A 20,715-nucleotide genomic window follows, 5' to 3' on the forward strand; every position below is an offset into this window, starting at 1 on the left:
TAAGCCGGTGTTACTGACAATGTCGTCATCGCTGCACGTGAGTTGAAGGGTCTCTTAACATTTACCTGCTTTTAACTTTACATCACAACAGGCTTCACATCGAGCTGACTCCACAGACTCGAGCTGAAATTATAAAAGGAAACCTACCTACAACAAAGCCATCGCACTGGTCCGCTTCATCCTTTCTTTCACACATCGCATTGCTGACCATGTGGTGGTGTCTGCATTTAAGGGCTCCGGTGCCTTTTCTGCGTTGAGTTTGCACATTCTCCCTGTGCATAGTCAGGACATTCCCTGTCTGCCTTTATCTCAAACTTTGTGATAAAGAATTAACTGTCAACATCTGTGCAAAGCAATCAGTACTCTTATTGGCATAAACCAACATGAAATGATCCAAGCAAACAGCATTTTATTAAAGTGGAATCATTCTTTGCTTGTCAGTTCATTAGGAACCGAGAAGGTCATTACCACTATTGACAGTTACTTCTTGACAAAATGATGATGTTTCACATCCGAAATGCTTCATTAGAAGCTCCATGATGACTTGGATGTGATTTGAATGGGGTAAATCATATAAACCTGATGGCATTCGTGTGGTTTTTAAGAAAGATTTCAGAATGAGCAGACTTCATAATTAGCTGCTGTTTAGCAACTTGCTCTGGAATTCAAAATTCTTGCTCACTTTGGGTGAGACCACGTATTTGTGCTGCTTTTTTTCATGAGGAAGGCTTTATTTGATCAGAACTGTCATTTCCTCAGAGACAAATAAGAGCCAGCGCACGTGAAATTCCCTATCCTGCACTGTGCACATGTGCAGACACAGTGGAAAAACACTCAAGCACATGCATACACGCAAAACATACTGTAAAGAGTGCTGTGCACTGATGTGACCCTTACACTGCTCACACATACAGTATGAGAGCAAGCACACAGCACTGATTTGGTTTGACTGCACAGTAATGCACGGGGTTAGATGGCTGTCCAGTGTGCATAACCCTCGGCAACTACATGGAGATGGAAAAATAAGACTGTCTGCCCTCATATTCTGCTGAGCTGCTGAGCAGCACAGCTAGACAGGACAGCCCACGATAGCAGTGAGTGTCTGTTTGTGTGTTTGTGTGTGCACATAAACAGCTGACTGCCAAGGACTACCACTTGCAGTGAACACTTTACATCTGAATTCAAACGGGCACACAGACACAACATACGCAGTTTTCCATCATTCTACCAGTCTCAAGTCTCACTCACCAAAGCCCTTTAGGAAATTTGCTTAATGACTTTTATTGCACTTATTTTGTGCAGGAATAATGATATTGGACGCACGCATATTTCCCCTGAGAATTTAGTGCTACAGCTGCAAGGTTTAACACTTTCATAATGCCACACTAAGCCCTGTTGCATTGCTCTTCTCTATATTGTAATACCGTGACGTTACACTAAACCAGAAAACGTGTTTGTTGACATAATGCTGTAATCCACCTGAAGCACCCTTTTTTGTATGCGGACACATATATACTGTACATGACATAAACCCATAAAAAAAATACACAAACTTGTCCACATGACAAGAAAATTCCCGACACAGACAATTAAATAAAGTGTGCACATGCGTATATATTTCTCATTATATATTTTTTTTTTTTTTGCGCTATCAATTCAACTTTATTTTTAGATTTTGATGTTTGTCTTGGGCTGCCTTGTATCCAGGATACATACTAATCCACCTGCTCTGCCTCTCACCACTAAAGCTTTCCTGAATTATGGCATTGTCCTACTGTGCATGTCCTGTGCTAAGCTCTGCTAACTCTCTTGAATGCGAGTGCAGGAGAGTACTTTTTTTTTTTTCCCCCTCCTGTATGTGCGACAGAATGCGCCATAGCTTTTGGATAATGACAGATAAACGATTTGGGAATGGAAACACAAATCAGAGTGACTTTCCCTCACAAGCATACACAAAAACGCCCACTCATGCTTGCCCCCAGTGCACACACACAGGTCACAGGAAATCATTGGAATTAATAGGACAAAAACAACAATATCCTGACGATTAGAGCTGGGACCTTCAGACTAAAGAGGATTTTCAGCTTAACTTTTTAAGATTTAGCTACAAGACTTATGCTCAGGACCACAGTGTAATTGAATAAGACATTTGCATAAGGATTACCAGTACCAAGCTATAATTCTTTTTATTTAATACCACAAAGAGATATTTTCATTCAAATAAATAATGATTCTAAATAACAACGGTAAAGCAAGCTCACGCTCCTTCTCTCTATTGCAGAGTGCTTTGAAGGGTCAAGAGAGGCAGCAAAATATCATTCAAATTTCCTCTTCCGAGCAACACTCTGACTGCATTTCCAAATCACACATAAAATACATAGCTATGCCTGAAGCTAGAGAGACAGATTTATAGATTTCACACAGCATCCTGTTGCGTCGTTTTTTGAAAATGAAGATGTTTGTGGGAGGGAATATATATTACAGATACAAAAAGACTAATCTCATGTTAAGCAAGAAAAGGGTAGTTTGCATTCATTAGAGTAATAAAATAAATATGGCACCATTGTCACCCAGTACTTCAAAAGCGCTCTTCTCCACTACATGACCCACTTAGCTGCTTTTTTTTTTTTTTTTTTATTATATATGCTGACTGCAGCATTTACTACAGTGATGAAGACAAACAATTGTAACTTATTCTACACTAAGGGTCTGTAACCTTTATGACCAAAAGAGACATTTTCAGGATTTTCCACCAAATTTGTGTGGGGCTGCTATACATGACAATTCTCATTTATATCAATTTTATTACATTTTTAGCGTTTGTGGGCATTTTTATATATTTTTTCATGGATTTTCCCACTTCAGCCATTTAGCTGTTTACAGCCACTGTGTGCTTTTAAAAAGTCAGTGTGGAACGCAAACACAACAAAACGATAACAAAACGTTTATTTCCAAATAATACTGTGAAAGCGTGAGGGAGTCGCTACAGAGGGGATGATGAGCCACACGTGGCTACAGAGCTGCAGGTTTCAGGCCCCTGTTCTATGCCGTTTGGCACCGTGAGCATGTTTTTGATGATGTAGATGTAGATATGTAGACATACCATCCCAAAAACCTCAACAAACCTGGTCTCTTTTTTTTGTGACCGATGAAAAGATTAGTGGTGTTATATAAAATGAGGTTTCTTTCTCACTTGACGGATGCAATTCTCATCCTCTGTGGTGACAACCGACTATTTTACTTTTACAGCATTGGTATGATGCAGTGTTTATGTGTCAGATAAGAAATGTGTGTTTGGAGAGTTCATTTCTGTCTACCTCTGTGCAGCTTGATGTGGTTTCTATGAAAAATAGACTTGCTACATATTGTTCCCAGAGCACAGAGTTGCTTCAGGGATGCATCTCAAACACGCTGCTTCTGGTGAAAACAAGCATCATCTTGATTGGCCAATAAATAATGAAAATTAACAGAAAGTGGTGGGAATTAACTATTACAGATATAGTTCAGATAGCTAAGGTATTTCCCTTCAGTGACGTTGCAGTCGAGTGAATCTGAAGGAGCTTACTCACGTAAGAATGTAAGGAGGTGAACCTGTCATTTTTTCCTCTGTTCGTGTGCTCATGAGTTACAATTATTAAATTCTCTGTACTCATTTGTTTAAAGTGTGAATCATTCTTATAGGAGCAACCCAAAGGAAAGAAAACCCCAACGGGTATTTGAACCCACATCCTTCTCACTGTGAGGCGAGAACACTAACCACTGCACGAACCATGCAGCGATTGTCATGTTTTAGTAATCCCTTGGGGAAATTCTTTTTTTTCCCCACATCAACCCCATTTCTAGATTGCGGTGGGCAGCCACATTACGGCCCTCCCCGGAGCTAATGGGGGTTAAGGGTCTCGGTCAGGAAGCCACAGAGGTGACTTGTCTATTGTGTGATTCCAACCAGAAAACCCACAAAGCCCCATTTAACAGTCTGCTTCTTTAAGCAGTACGCTACTGATAAACATTTTTGAAATAAAGAAGTTATATTGAAAGAGATGAATGCTTCTATGCTGGATTTGAGCTTGTATAACACATTTCTTTCTTTCATCATCCACAGCCAATAAAGTTATTGGCAGCGTATAATTTACTTCACTGATCACTCACTCAGCCAGCCGCAATGTTCTTTGATAAACACTTTTCAAAAAAACATTTTTAGATCCAACGCAGTTGCCAGCACTCACACAAATATTACAAGGATCTTTTTTTCCTAAATGGACTAAATGCAAAAAAATAAATAAATGAGAAGTCTAGAAACAGCAGGAAAATCTAATTTACTACACAATGGCTCGCCAACTCACAGAAAGCTGTGACAAATAACACAGACAGGTGGGAGGTAAAATTAAATGAAAATTCTCGGCAGTTAAATTGTCAGACTATAAATAGAGCAATTAGGGATGCACCAATACCACTATTTTAAAGGACAAGTAAAAGTACAAGTACTGACCTTTAGCTACTTGCCAATACCAAGTACTGATACAAGAACTTATTAAATGCCATGAAGTCTAATTCCTACTCCAATTGATATGTGAAGCCTATCCATCGCATATCACCTCCGCACAGCTTCTGCATCAACACTACGCACACCTTCAACAGCCAAACAGCCTACAGTACCTATAGGGCAGTGCGTAGTTTAGTGTATATCTACGCATGCCGTACTCGCTTGTTGTATCAGGGATCTTTTTACGAGTAAAAATACTCAGTGCAAGTATCGACCCTGATGCCCAATACTGATATGGGTGCATCCCAAAGTGGAACAATTTAAAACACTTGAGAATCTCTAGGCCTATAGAATTGAAACAGACTTACAAACGCTGTGGTAGTTCAAGTGAAGACCAAAGTTCTTCTTGAACAAGTCTCTGACTTTGAAAGTGCAGATTATTCTTTGGTCCAAGTTGAACTACAATATCTTTTGTATTTTGACTTATAAGTCAGTATTGGTGTTTTTAATAAGGCCTTAGTCTATTGTGCAACATATTATATGCTAAAAAAAAAAGACACGGAAACAACTCCAACTCTGCCTACACTTTCAGCTTTACTTTACTGTAAAGACTGTACCGATACAAAATGTCCTGCTTGAAATGGCCCATAAAGCTGCAAACAAAATGAATATGCATACTGACAGACAGAACCTACAATGAATAATCTCAAAAAAACATTATAAACTTGACGAAATGAGGGGGAGAAATAGTACAAATTTAGCTTTTATAGTGAGCCAGCAGACATTAACAGAGAGAGGAAAGTGCAGGATGGGGTGAGGAGGAGAGAAAAATCCAAGATGGTGGAGTAAAAGTAAAACAAGTGAAAAGCAGAGGGGGGGGGTGAGAGAAATCGAGCCCTCAGGGCTGTCCACAGCCAGACAGGTTCTAATGACGCTGTCTCAATAAGAAGAGAACTGGTTGTGCCAGTGTGTACTCTGAAGTGAGACATTTCTCAAGAGGTTTTTCGTTTGGAATCACAAAAGAAACATCTCTCTGTGATACCGGAGCATAAAAAGCACTGTCAAATGGAAAAAAAAGGGGACATAAAGAGATATTGAGAGGCTCCTCTGAATTACAGTTTTGAAATAAATGCAGCAAAACGTTCTGTGTCAGTGTTTGAATATGAATTTAGAGATTTCAACCCGCAAACCTGCTCAAGCAAATCTGTGTGCATGTAAACCTTTTATCAGTCAAGCAATCATATTTGATAACTCGCACATTTATTCCTTTACCGTATACCTCACAGTCATATGTTGATGATCAACTAAAGAATTCCCTCCTGGGATTAAGTATTTTCAATTTCATTCTAATCCATTCTATGTAGTCGGATGAAATACGGTGTTTTGTATGTCCATGATTTATTCAATGTAAACTTGTACAGGATAAACACTTTTTACATGAACACTGTTGTTTTTTAAGTCTTCCCTGTGGAAAAGAGTTTTTTGAAACATGAAAAAGGAGTGACATTGCATATGATGATAAATAAAGCGACCAACAAATCTGATGCACAAGACAGAATATCCACTTTCAAGTTCTTTGCAAAAGCCTCGTGATCTTGAAGAGCATTAGTACTCTGCGTATATGACATGAAAATTTGGTGGAAACTTCTTTACAAAAACTGCAGGAAAGCATAGCACTTGCTTCACTTTTAGACTATGAATGTGAAGAAAATCTGGCATTTTAGGATTGAAAATATCTTCAAACAACTATTACAATTTCCAAGTATTTCAGTGAATGTAGACAAAGAGTTGACTGAACTCAGACATATGATATATACATATGTTTGTTTTTAAGTTTTATTTGAAGTCATCACATTCGTGAGATGAACAGCGTTACTTTAGTTTTAGTGACCAAACACAAGCAACAAACAGATGTACAGCACAGAATCACAAAATTTCAGGATCTAATTTTATGAACTTGGCAAATGTTTTTTTATTTCTGTGGTGTGACAAACAGAAGACAAAATTATTACAGGTTTACGCAGAACGCACTGCTGACATCAGTTTTCTAAATCCAATAAAGCGTAATCCTGTCTTTTTATCATCTCTCCTTGATAAATGCAAGCCAGACAAACATAAGAATAAATGAATGGTATACCGTATCTAACACTGCTACTATTTCTTCCAATTATCTCATTACATCATTTTGTTTTTAAAGATAGTTTGTTCAGTGGCTTAAGTAAAACAGTTTCGTTCACGATACCACCTCATAGGTTTTGTCCATTTGAATTTCAGGTTATTTTCCTTGATATCAGAATCCTATGATTGTTTTTAGGGCGACCTGTCCAGGGTGGATCCTGCGCTTTGGGATCAACTTCAGCGCCCCCACACAGGGTAAAGTGGTATTGAAGATGGATGGATGGATACACTTTGACGTATAGTAAAGTATATAGGCAGTGTATTATGCAAGCCCCAAAATAGCAAATATGCAAGTGCAGGTTTCTCATTTCACAATATGTACTAAAGCAAACCAATACCTAAACTTTATGTAAGAGTAATTTCAAAGTTATCACTTTTTACCTCGATATATTTAAGCCTCCTTTTATCAGAAATGGGGGGAAAAAAAGAGATTTCAAGCAAAAATATCATCAACCAACATTTGTTTGTATGTTCAATTGTTTGCCATTAAATAGCATTTATTCATCCAATCATACACGCTGGACACCATTTTTTTGCAGCATGAAGGTCACAAATGGCTGGATCTGATCTCCCCGGACTGTCACGCAAAGGCAAAGTACCTCCAAGACAAGCTTCTGGGGCAAATACAAAAAAAAAAACACAGAGTGATGGCCACAGGCACCAACATTGAGACGTAAAGACAACTTAAAATCACCAGGTAATAAAAAGCATATATTTTTAGAGTGAATATAATTTATATTCTAATATATTAGAATTAAAACGGGCAAGCTATTCTGATAACTTAATGGCTACAATTCATCACTGAAAGCTTGTTAAATATTTTTTTTTTTTAAATATGAGACTTGTTTGTGTTGTAAAATAGTAGTTGATATGCCCAAAACTTTGTTCAGAATGCAGCCCGAGGTCATTTACACATAGAACAGTGAAAAATTTCCCAGGAGCTTCGCACGGTGCGGAAGAACAGATTAATTTAATGTGGATGCTGTAACTATTACAGTGACTCTAATCAGCGTAGAAAATACTACCATAATCAATATGCTAGGCTCCTTGTCACCAGTCCCCCTGGCATGTATCGCTGTAAATAACAGTGAAGTTTTTATTTGACCTGCTTGAGGATACACATTTGTACACTATTATAAAGCTGTGAATCATGTCACGTTGAGGGTATCTGAGAGACAAGCACTTGTAGATTTATTAAGTAATATACCACAGACCCACACTCCCATTCACAAATGCACAAGGAAAGTACTTGTTGCTGTAAACTAACAGCATGCACAGGATAATTTATAGCCTGTTTTTATAAAGTTGTATATGTTTTTTTTTAGTTTTTTTTATACAGTTTCTATTTTCAAGACATGCTACATAAACAAGGAAAAGTGTGAAATAAATGAGCATATATATCAGCTATGTGACCTGTGGTGATATTGCTCAACCCCTATCACATTTTTATCATGCAGTGCTGTTTGAATGGCCGATACTGTCAACTCCAGCATCCCGCCGTTACTGTCTGTCGAGCATATTTATCATGACCTAATGTTGTTTGCACTGCACGCAGTGTTTTCATTTATTTCACAGCAAAGCTTTTGAGCCTCAGGATCCGTGTTGATGCAAAGAACAATGTGCCTCTCTGCATGGATGCACATAGTTTGATTGGTGTAAACATGTTGAGTAACATATAGACCACTCCCAAGATGTGCTCTTATAGCGCTTTTATAACGGGAGGAGGGCAAAGTAACAGTCGGAGTATATTTCCAATATTAAAATGGAAAATGTGTGTTGTATATGCGACGTTGCATCAGCGATTCTGCAGCAACAAATGAGTGTGCATTAGGACTTAAGAATACAACAAAGAAATCGATATGATGATTAATTGTACCATTTAAACCTGGGGAGGGTTCATTATGAGATACAGCTCATTCTCTGATTGGCCAACAGCCTCGAGACAATAAACAACTACTGTCTCCCACGTTTATACTTGAGGTACACACTATTCTGACCCCGATTAACACGTGGTGAACATATATCATAGTATTGGAATTCTGTGATATCTTTATTTAAACAAAAAAAATTACCATTTTATGCTCTTGTGAAAAGTTTTAAAACTATATCTCATCACCAATGAGTATGTCATCCATCCATCATTTAAACCTGCTTCATCCAAACTGGGGCATCATTAAAAGACTGTACTATCTTACCAAAACAAGCGTATTTTCAGTTTGTGGAAAGACAATTGTCAGTGAGTGGTCTTCCAATTCCAAAGTTTGCACCTGCTCATGCGCCAAATGGTCCTCACAGAAGACTCTAAACCTTGTGTTGCCCCCAACTCTCCGTTAGGTGAAGTTGTATAGCTCCAACAATCATTGACTGGGTAAATTCCCAAAACATTCAACTGAAAAAAAAAAAGATCAGAACAGACTTGTATATCTTTTCTCCACTATTCATCTCACCCCTTCATTCATTTACCCGCTTCCCTTCTTTATCAAGCTGCGCGCAAAATAGTTTAAACTGGCTCCACCTCCAGCAGCAACCGTGACATGCTGCTTACACACTGACGCTTCACTATTATTAATCTGATGAGATAATTGGATTTATCAAATCGAATTCTCTTTCATGGCGGAGTTCTACTTGTAATTGAGCAGTTTTGCAATTTTCACAGTTTACACCTCAAAAAGAGGAACGGCGCTTTCAGAACAGCTTTTTATATTTGGATTCATTGTATTGTAAAAATGAAGTCTTAAACCGTGCCAAACAGTAAAATAGAATCTCTGAATATTAGCTCTTTTTTATCTAAATGTCCTGGTTCAGACAACAAATAATACAAAAACACATGCATGACATCTGGGAAACACAACCAGAAAGCAGAGGAATATTTTATGCGAATACACAAAGTCATTATGTTGGCCACTGGGACTTCCACACTGTGACCGGCCAGTCACAGACAACATTCACTAGCATGTCACTCATTTGTGACATGAGATTCCCAGGACCAACATACATTCAAACATACAGTACTATGGAAGAACTGCCAGATATTGAAAGGTAAAGTTAAATGTAAATGGTAAACAGCACTTAATCATTGCACATTTTGACATTTCTACAAGGATTCAATCAAAATACATCCATTTTATCAGGTACTGAAAGAGTTAACTCGGGTGTCTGGGAACCCTTTTTTGGGATCTGTCACAGGGAGGGCCCTGTGTAACCCCACATCTGCATGGCCTTAAACACCTGTGGTTAACTCTGCAGGCATACTCAATTCCTAGAGGTTAACGACAGTGTAAATCTGTTTGACATGGTCACCAACACTGGCTGCAGTGGGTCATTAAATGAGGGTTAGAGATGTAGAGGGAGGTTGTGCTGTGTAGGTGAGGCTATTCAAGCCATGACTAATGTGCAACTGGTTTGACTGAATCATATCCGCACTGCAAAACATTATAATGACCGCACAGAATGAGGCTGTGCATAATCCACTATCTATATCTATCATTTTTTTTGGATTAAAGAGTTTAAAGTCCCAGTTTACATGAATTAACATAAGTGTTTAACTATAGTAATCGAACACTGTATGCATGATAAGCAACCGTAGCCTTCAATTATTCATGTGTGCAGGAAGAAAAGTGGTCAGTTTCTGTGTGTCTGAATGCAGATGGGTTTTTTTTTTTTTTTTATGAAAAAATGCAAACCATATGCAAATAAACACTATCAGGGATTTCTCAAACTCGATTTGTTGATTTTTCTTGCACAGACCCCGACACAAGGCTGAAATCTGCAATCCAGATGGGCACATGCAGGATGCTTTGTGACGTGTTGCCAAGTGTGTCAGACAAACAAACAAACAAACAGCACATTACAATTCCATGACAGTGATTAGCAACGTGTTTAACACCCCTCAGTTCCGATGCCTGTTTCTGTAATCACTGACAGCATATTAAACATCAAGAGGAGGTGGAGATAAAAGGGAGAGAACAGAGAAATGGAGGGAGGGAAAGCAGGAAAAAGAGGAGGGGGAAACAATAAAAGAAGCGCGAGTGCAGGTAGAAATGGGGAAAAAAACAGTAATTCGAGGGGATTCAATGAGACTTCCAGGTCACACTTATTCAATCATAGCACGCACACTGGACAAAAAGGATTCAAGTACACAACAAAGGGACATATGAAATGGAAAAACGGTTGCGGCTAACAACTGCACACCTTTATTCTGAATATTCATTTAACATTCATTCCAAAAAAAAAAAAAAAAAAGGCAATTGTTCTCATCATCACAAAGATTTGCACTAATACGTTATCTATACCCTGGATTTACCATTCTAAATGTTTGCGCCGCGCAAACAAAGCCCAACTACACCGACTATAAATTATCTGTAACTGCAAGATGCACACATACTGTGAGATGTCCGACTTGGATTTAAACTTACTGGTGATTTTCTTAGGTTGTTTGTTTTGCTGTGAGCAGCTACCTGTGCAAGATGCATGCATAGATGGGGGTTCCCGGTGCTGCAGAGACCGATCGGGGCAGCTTCATGCATGACGTGAATGACCTATGCCTAATGTAATAACCCTGAGTTCTGAATTCTTCAAATTACATTTAGAGTTGACCAAAGTGCTGAGGAAGATTAAATTCCTGCATGACTGGTTCAAAGCTAACAATACAATCTGCCTTCAAACGGAAATAGGAAAAAATTGCATTAAAAAAAACTAAATGTTTTGGGGGTTTTTTCCCCAACCTTTGTTTGTTGAACTGCACTTTAGTTTGATTTCAGATGCAGTATATCTTCTACATTACAGATTTTCTCTTTCACTGTACAACCATATTAAATAAGGATGTGAATTCGGGTTGGACCATAAAATTACAAAGATATATCGCAAAATTACTTTTCTTTAATAAACATATGATGCATGGTCGACAGACTTTTACATCGCATTGGTTTGTGTTTTGACAGATAACACAAATAGCCAATGACAATGAGAGTTACTCTGCGCTGAACCAATCATGTGGCTGGAATAGAGCCATCCCAAGTTAACACACAACACAGTAACAGCGAGCTGCAGCCGTGTACCTCAGCAGTGGGATACCGCTTAAAGTTTAAAAAAAAATAAAATAAATCAGTGTTCCCTTGGAAGAATTGACAGGAGACACCGCCCAAGGCTCAAATTTGGCGGAGAAAAAATTGGTGAAGTTATTTTGGTTTTTTGAAGTCAGACAAGAATAGTACTAGTCAAGTAGAGTAGTGTGTACTGCAAATTACGTTGAATACAAGTTTTCACAAAGACAGGGAATACTACTATTCATGTTGTCTTTGAAAGCTGCTTGAAAGTGCACTTTTGATAAAGATAAGTGGGTTTTTTTTTTGTCTGTTCTAATTTATTGTTTGTTCGCAAAATCAATATTTAAAATCATTGATAGTAAAGAGATTGAGAATATATTTATTAGGGATGTCCTGATCACACTTTTTTGCCCCCGATACCGATCCAATTTTTCAGAATTGAGTATCGGCCGATATCGATACTTTCCCGATCCGATACTCACATTGCTATTGCAAATATACTCAATAGTCTATTTTTGGAGCAACTAAGATGTCTGAAGCAAAAAGCCTTATTGGCAGAAGCTTTGTTTAGCTAGAAATTATTGTAAAACTCACTTATTGAATCAAAACTCTTCTCTTTCTCTTTTGTTTTTTGTTGTAAACTGAGGGTACATCCACACGACGAAAAAACGATCTTTTTTCTCCCTGGCCTTTTCCCAAAAAGCTTCCGTCCACACCTCACTATGAACACGGCTCAACACGAGGCTTCAGGGCATGTAGTACACATGCCAGGCCTTTAGGGGCGCTGTGACTCACCAAACACAATAAAAAGGCAGAAGACAGACCACATAGAAATTTAGAAGTAGACTTCTGCACATAAACACATAAACCACTAAATAGCACTCTAGTTTTATAGGTCTATGGCCCAGTTCCGCCTGCTTCTAGCTTCTGCAGCTCGACCGGAGCTTGTAGTCCGTGATTGTTGTGGTTATTAGGTGACGTTGCGGACCGCGTTTTTTTTTTCTTTTTTTAATATCGGCCACCGACATCCCTAATATTTATATTTGAATACCTATTGTTTGTTTGGCATTGACAAATGGATGTATATATACATTTTGTTTATGTCCTTTTAAAGCTTTAAGTTTTTAATTTGAAAAGTATATATTTTTATTTTTTTTTGGGTGGGTGGGGGGTTTGACCAACAAATTTTATTGTCTGCTCCGTTTGTGTTCTCTTGGAAGTGGAAAACATGAAATTATTATTATCAGATTATGTAATTATCTGATACAGTTGCATGTCATGTTCAACTTTGATGGAAAATAATAATTTAAGTAAGACTTACCCTTCTGATACCTTCAAATCTCACTTAAGGTACAAGGAACATTTAAAATTGACAAAAATAGTCATGATATATATATCGATATTGGCTGACATGACTTCCATGAAAAAAATAGTGTGATAGAACTTTTTCCTATATCACCCAGAATAAAAGATAAGAATTTAAACAAATAGATTAAAAAAATAAATTAAAAAATGCAATGTAGGAAAAAAAACAAGTCCAGGGCACTGGGTGACATGCATACATTCGCATTTGAGGCGATAGTACAATGAAGTTCATGGCCAACCTTCTCCATGCTTGACTGTACAAATCATTTACGAATGAATGAAGCAAGGAATGACTATAAAGGGAATGTTCCATCGGTTTAAATGCTGTGTGTGTGTGTGTGTGTGTGTGTGTGTGTGTGTGTGTGTGTGTGTGTGTGTGTGTGTGTGTGTGTGTGTGTGTGTGTGTGTGTGTGTGTGTGTGTGTGTGTGTGTGTGTGTGTGTGTGTGTGTGTGTCACAAGCCTTGGTTCCTGTGCATGTGTGCAGAACAAACTGGCCAATGTCATGTATTTGATAGTGCTATGAAAAGTCGGCAGCCCATGATTTGTTGGAGTGGACATAATTCAGTGGACAGTCACTGCCAGCAAATTAAGCTGGCACTCACATATACACACTGATAAAGACACATAAATAAGCTGGCATGTGCTGACCCACACATACACACACACGTACATTCACACGCGCGCACGCGCCATGGTCTGGAGGTGAGCTCACAAATGAGGACTTTGTGATGGATGCAAGTTCAAACAGTATGCACATGCTTAATGCATGAGCATGCCCACACATGCACGCCTCGGATGTTGACACAGAGGCAAATATATACGCAAAAATAACTTTGATTTTGCCCATTCACGGCACCTTCTGCTCCAGCAAGACACAGTGCAGATTGCAGGAAGACTGAGGCAGCCTTTGAATCAGCAGAGAGACAACAAAGAAGACCAAGAAAAACCTTGAAAGAGAGGCAGCTGTAAATATTTACCCTGCTGTAAGACTGAAGAAGTACAGAATAGATGAACACCTGATGAATACAATTTTATCGACACAGAATACACTGTAAATTTCGTTTACACAAAGCCCATGCATGCACACGTACACAAAACGCTCAACTCCTTCAAAAACATGAGTTGTTCTGGTCATTAAAATGATTACACAGGCTTACTGCACACCAAGCATTCCCCCCCAAAGAGGACTTGCTCTATATAAATGGTATTACTGTACAGAGTTTGACTGTTGCAACATATTTGTATTTGTGCACATCTCTGAATAATAATTGCTCAGTCGTGTTAATAAATCCCCAATCCGTGACAGTGAGACTGGCTGCAGAGCCATGAATATGAATAGTCCCTATTCTGTTTGTCACAAATACACAATGCCCCATGCATGTTCGTCTCATGCAACTCATACAGTATAAAGACACAATAAAAGACTGCATAACAAGCAGCTACACACGCTTTTGTGTCATGTGAGGTTGTTGAGAAGCTCTTAAACCAATTCCTGGGAGATGATTGGCTTTTCTGGATTTATTCCAGGTTTTACACTGCCATATTATCAAGAGAGGAACATCCTCAAATAGGCCTCTGACGTCCCTGCTACGTGAAGAGCAAACTTGCAGTCACCGAAGTGCCTCTGTTACCAGCCAAATTCTCTGTCCTTGAACAGAATATTGAGCAGGAAATACGAAAATGTGGTCATTTAGAACAAGGAGGTGAAAGCAGAGAGCCCGAGAAAAAGCATGTTTTTCCATTTACATATTGAATATACTGTATGGTGAACGACTATGCAATGTGTGTACAATCTACATGTATTATTCTGTATTCACTGAAACAGTCAACACGTCTTCTGGTCACCGATTGGATAAACACACAACACGCAATACAAGCATCCGGAAACAAGAGCCTGTGTTGTACAAGTCCTTCCTGGGCCATCTGGTCCCTTCTACCTGCATCGCTGACTGATGTGGCGAGATGAAGCACCTTCAGCAGAGCAGGCCTGTTTCTCCTCGCCTACATCTGCAGACAAGCAATCATACTTCTCACAGCTACCTGTCAGTCCATCTCAACTTCAGACATGCACACACATTTTCTCTCTGTCTCCATGGCCTGGTTAGGAGTTCTGCCTGACTGACCAAGTACAGACGTCAGAGCCACTATCTCCCTTTCTATTTCACAAGAGGTTGCCTATCCGTCTCAGATATCTCAGAAACACACAGAAACCCGACACATATAGTAGTTTGCACCTCTGTCACAAATATATAAAACACCAGCTTCCAAGCACACAGGAATATGAGGTGATATTTCTTCCCCAGTCAAAGATAGCTTGGACCAGCACATCTTTTAACACTTGGATATATAACTGGAAAGACATGAAGCATTTAATACACACTGCCGCACCCCCCCATCCAGATGAAATGGTGTATAACTGCAGATTAAAATACATGTGTGCACACACAAACACACACAACAAGAACTGGATATTATCAAAGAGGAAGTGGAGTTGACAGCTGTGAAACTTGTAGACAAAGCCAGACAGGAACAGCCTTTCACTCACCACCAAGATGTTTTGAAATCCCTTTTCAAGGGAAAGACCAGAATAGTACTAAACTGAATAAAAAACCAGGACATGCGCCCCCTCAATTTCTTCACCCCACAAGTAATGGAACCTCTCATTGGGTCTTTCAGCTTTTCCCAGCTGAATGACATAAATTCTTCTCCTTCTTTCCCCACTGTAAAAAGACTGCTCCACAATGTGCACAAGCAGCATCCAATTATTTCTGTTAATGCTGCACGCCTTCTTTCTCAAAAAATACCATAAATATCTCTACTTATTGCAACCTGACCACCAATTTTATGACCCTTATATTTCATATTTCAGGTTGTACTGGGAAATGAAAAAATAGTAATAGTACCCCCGCACCCCTCCCACCCCCACACACACCACCACCACCCCGGTTTCCGGTTTTGAAATAATCAGATCAGTTACATAAATGTTAATGGTATTACCCATTCGGCAGGACCTCCCCAGATATATTCCATATTTATTTTCCTATATGGTAACTGCCTGCACATGTAGAGTCAGTGTCATACTGAACTACTTTCAAAGATGGAAAGAACAAGCGACCCTGCAACAGAGCTCTGATGTCAAAATCACAGAGTCAGTATGGGATTACAGAAGAAACTCAAGTAGCCTAATCCACAGCACAACTGTAGCAAGTTCTCTCAGATCCCCTGAAAAAAAAAATCCTTGAAAAATGTGCACAACTGTGCCCAAGAGAGTTGGTGTTGGTCTTAGAAACAGTTGCAAAAGCATCCTCATTTGTTTGACTTTACTTATGTAAAGAGCCGGGAAAAAACAACTGCATAAAATGATTGGTTAAAAATCTAAAATATACATCATGTTCATACTGAAATTATTAAAAATAATAATTAGTTGACAATAACCAAGCAGCAAAACCCAAAGTACAAGCAGGACAAATCTAGAATGTGTGGGATGCCAGTGACTGAACTGTATGTGCAAAACACAGAGAGAAAAGTCTACAAATTCACTATAGGAGATTTCAAGCAGGGTGAAATAGGGTCACCGATGAAGAAGAGAAGCCAGTATGTTGGCCTCATCTGTGATGCATGATGAGCCAGTGGATGCGCTCCGACACAGTGTATGGCTTTTAAACAAACAGCAAAACTCCAAAGTGAGGCCTCAATTTGGCTGCATAAATCACTGGGTATTTCTGTACACAGCGAGTCAAGAGCACACGCCACCCTCCTGTATGTCCACGCTTTCTGCGCGTACGTCAATCGTATACACGTGTAGAATCCATACAAACCGTCCTCATAAAGCCAAGAGCCATTGCCATGCAGAACACGACACAGTGAGGGCCAAGAGGCACGCAGACCCCCCCCCCCCCCCCTGCACGCTGATCATTAGAGAGACAAAGTGGGAGAGAGACAGAGAAAAAGGAAAAGAGCGAGAGAGATGGGTGAAGCAGCATTGCCAGCTCCCCAGCAGTTCAATCACACTTAATGCCTGGACAGAGCAAGATGAAAATGCTCACTGGTCACTGCTGTTAATATCACCATAAATACTCATAAACCGACTGGAGAATGACAAGATTGCAGTTCAGACAGGTGAAATGTTACAGGGCGCTGACAAAACATCTACCTTTGTGTCCACTTTTCTTTCTTTTCACTTTTTGCCTTCTATCTTTTTTTTTCTTTGATGTAACATCCCTCTTTTTTTCTCTCTGGCTGTCTATCCCTCCCTTTCTTCCCCCCATTCCATCTTTAACAGCAACAAAGAGATTAAAGGGGGATTACTTCCGACATGTCAATGTGATGTGCCTGCTGGGTATAGTACTTTTTTTTTTTTTCTTTCTTTCTCATGCGGGCCTAAGTCAATATGACATTCACACACATACGCACACGTACACACACAGAGCAAGATCAGCAGAAACCACGGAGTGTAGCTTCTACCGCTTTCAAACACCACCAACTTCCGTGAAACAACCCTCCACGTTCAAATTCTGATATGTTCCCTTTAATTTTGTCCATTGTGTTCAAATGATGAAGTGTGGGGACACAGAAAAGAGATGTGTTGTTTTTGAGGGTAACCTTTTGTTGTGATTCAAAGTACTTGTGAGTTGCAAGGAAATGAACTATTGATTAGGAAAAAAGGTGATAGTGATGGGGTTGGGTGGTAGAAAAGACATGGTGAGTGAAATTAAACCTCGCAAACACCCAGCGATCTTTTGAATAAAAATTCCTTTAACAACATGTTTAAATGGAGTTGTAACTAACTGGCTATAATTTCAGCCAACCAATAAACTACACACTGACTCCTCTATCTATTCTACTGATTGGAAACTCAGTCACTGGCCTGGTTTCCTAAAGTCAGAGGGGAATAGTAGGATTTCGTCATTATCCATGTCATAAAAAGTCCCTTATATATATGCAAGTTCTGTATGAATTGTGTAGAGTCAAAAATAAAGTCAGGGAAACATGCATGTTTGGGGAAGTGAGCTGCAACATATAAAAGCTACTATATTATATACAGTTAGGTCAGGTTTAATAAGAAAAGACATAAGCACACCGAGAACCTTGACCCAGTTTCACGCAAGTACTGTGGAGCCAATAGAACCCCATTTTTTTTTCTCTGCAAAAATCCTTTTCTAATAGGTTTCTTTTACAGTAGCAGTGTTTTTATCTAAAAAAGAAAAGAAATGTACAGTCCTTGAGCAGGTAACGTTGCCATGTCTTGCTGCGAGACACTTGCAGAACACAAGGCTGCTTGCTGTGATCAAACCATCCATTCACAGGATGATCTGTCTAACCAGTGGATTACACTGCCACCCCTGTAGGGCCAGCTCCTTCAAGCTCGGATGTAGAGTGAAGCTTTGCACGCTTATGACTTCCCCGATACTCTGCGAGGCCTTCTGCTTTACTGAAAATGTCTTTATAACCTTATTTGAATATTATAAATGAAAAATGACAAGACTGTTCAACCCTTAGATCATAACCTTGACTGTCAGTAATGTTTGATTTCCATTACAAGAAATAAGACATTTCATATTACCATATTCAACATTTTATTTCAGGTGCCCAGCAAATTACAGAATATCTGTTCACGGTCAGCTTGACCAGATGTCAGTCATTTGGCCATGATGCCGCTGTATGTCTGATCTGAGGCACCAGCTTGGTCTGAGGCCCAGAGAAGAGCGCCAACTGATCCAGCTCTTGGCAAATTGGGTTCAGGTAGCCACTCAATTGGCCTGAGGGTTGGCCGTGTAAATCAGCTGGCCAAGGTCTAAATGGATGAAACAGGTCAGTCCACCATGGCTGACAATAGTTTAATGTTGATGTTTTGTGTGTGTGTGTGTGTGTGTGTGTGTGTGTGTGTGTGTGTGTGTGTGTGTGTGTGTGTGTGTGTGTGTGTGTGTGTGTGTGTGTGTGTGTGTGTGTGTGTGTGTGTGTGTGTGTGTGTGTGTGTGTAAAATTTGGAAGTGATCTTGACAATGCCAAGTGGTCAAATAGCAGTTCAATGCACACAGGTGCTTATCTTTCTGCTGGTGTGTGTGTGTGTGTGTGTGTGTGTGTGTGTGTGTGTGTGTGTGTGTGTGTGTGTGTGTGTGTGTGTGTGTGTGTGTGTGTGTGTGTGTGTGTGTGTGTGTGTGTGTGTGTGTGTCCGTCTCTCTCTCTCTCTCTCTCTCTCTCTCTCTACGTGTGCCCACCACTACTTCACGTCCCAATCTAAGCCTGCAAAGTACGCACCCCACTGTCATCTCTATCTCTCTCTCTGTCTCTCTGTCTCTCTGTCTCTCTGTCTCTCTCTCTTGCTCTCCCTCCTCCCACATCCTTACCATCCTAAAGCAGGGGCCGGAGGTGCCGCTATATGGGCTGAACGAGCCCCTTCTTGTCGGAATCACACTCAACACAACAGTGCCACACCACGCCGACAGTGGTGGAAGGCAGCAAAGACGCATGGACATATAGACTAAGCCTCTCTCTGGCTTTCTCTCTCTCACTCTCTCTCCCTCTCCCTCTCTCTCTCTCTCTCGACACTGCAGTAGCTTTTGGATCAGGGTTGTAATGCCATTGTGCTTCAGGAATATCTATAAGTGGAAAATTTGCTGCCTTCCTGGATAATCCTTGTGCCATGCAGGGCAAACATCACGCCATCCTGAACCACCTGTTTTGCGCACATCCTGTGCCCACACAGACATCACTATTTGTGGAATGCACTCTGCTTTCCTTTATAGATTATGTAAAATAAGAAACCTTTTTTATAAATTGCTACCTTAGAAAAACTAGCCTTTACGTCTGTAAGCGACACATCAAAATCCTCCAACTTACATGGAAACTTAATTGTAAACCTTATCTTATCGGGTGACGGATTGCTACTTTCACAGATGGTCACAAGTAAATTGGCGAAAATTCAGCCGGAAATCCATTGAAATGGCCCACGGCATCTCGAACCTGAATGCAATAGACTGCATTGGGTATAAAGCCCACTTAATACCACAGTGCGTCAAATAAATTGCCAGCAGTGCTGTGATTTAAGCCGCGCGGCGCACACCACCAGCACCACCGCTGAAACCTGCCGTCTGTTTCCTGAGAGACGCAAACAGAAGCCTCGCTGTGATCGCAAATTACAGGAGGAAGACAAATATAAAAAAAAATAAAATAAAATAAAAAAACGAAGTAACTTACCGATATGGATGATTGAATCCGAGAGCGCAGACTTCCACTCCTGGCTCCAAAAAACGGCCATCAGCAACACAGCCGTGATAACTTTCATTATGTCCAGAGATATCCCCCTCCCTCAAAAAAAAAAACGCAGAAAATGAGCGCTCTCTAAGTGAGAGCGAACAGAGTTAAAATCCCGAGATCCGAAGGTTTCTTTTTAGTCCATCTGTAAAGGTGATCGTGGGAATGAACTGTGCTCTCTGCCTTGGTGTCTTTTCTCTCCTCGTTGGAGTGCAATGCGTGTGCGTAAACGAAAACGAGGCAGAGATTCCCGGGTAGTCACAGACTGGTACCCTGTTGAAATTCCACCCAACGTTAAATCATATTCTGAGCGAGTAGAGAGACGCCGAGCCGCAGAGAAAACAAACCGCATCCAAACGCCGACGCGTTAAAGCGGGATGAGGGGGCTG

General features: G+C 40.0%; 1 protein-coding gene across 1 annotated transcript in view; it reads right to left on the bottom strand.

Annotated features, from left to right (window-relative positions):
- Positions 1–20,357, bottom strand: part of grid2 (glutamate receptor, ionotropic, delta 2) — a gene marked incomplete at both ends in the record, with an annotated part of 512,472 nt that extends 492,115 nt beyond the window's left edge. The window contains one exon of the mRNA XM_080467951.1: positions 20,270–20,357. Coding sequence (XP_080324077.1) covers positions 20,270–20,357 — 88 coding nt within the window. The remainder of the gene's footprint in view (positions 1–20,269) is intronic.
- Between the last annotated feature and the right edge of the window lie 358 nt (positions 20,358–20,715).

The sequence above is a fragment of the Lipophrys pholis genome, assembly GCF_963383615.2.
Source record: "Lipophrys pholis genome assembly, chromosome: 7".
In the NCBI taxonomy this organism is placed as follows: Eukaryota; Metazoa; Chordata; class Actinopteri; order Blenniiformes; family Blenniidae; genus Lipophrys; species Lipophrys pholis.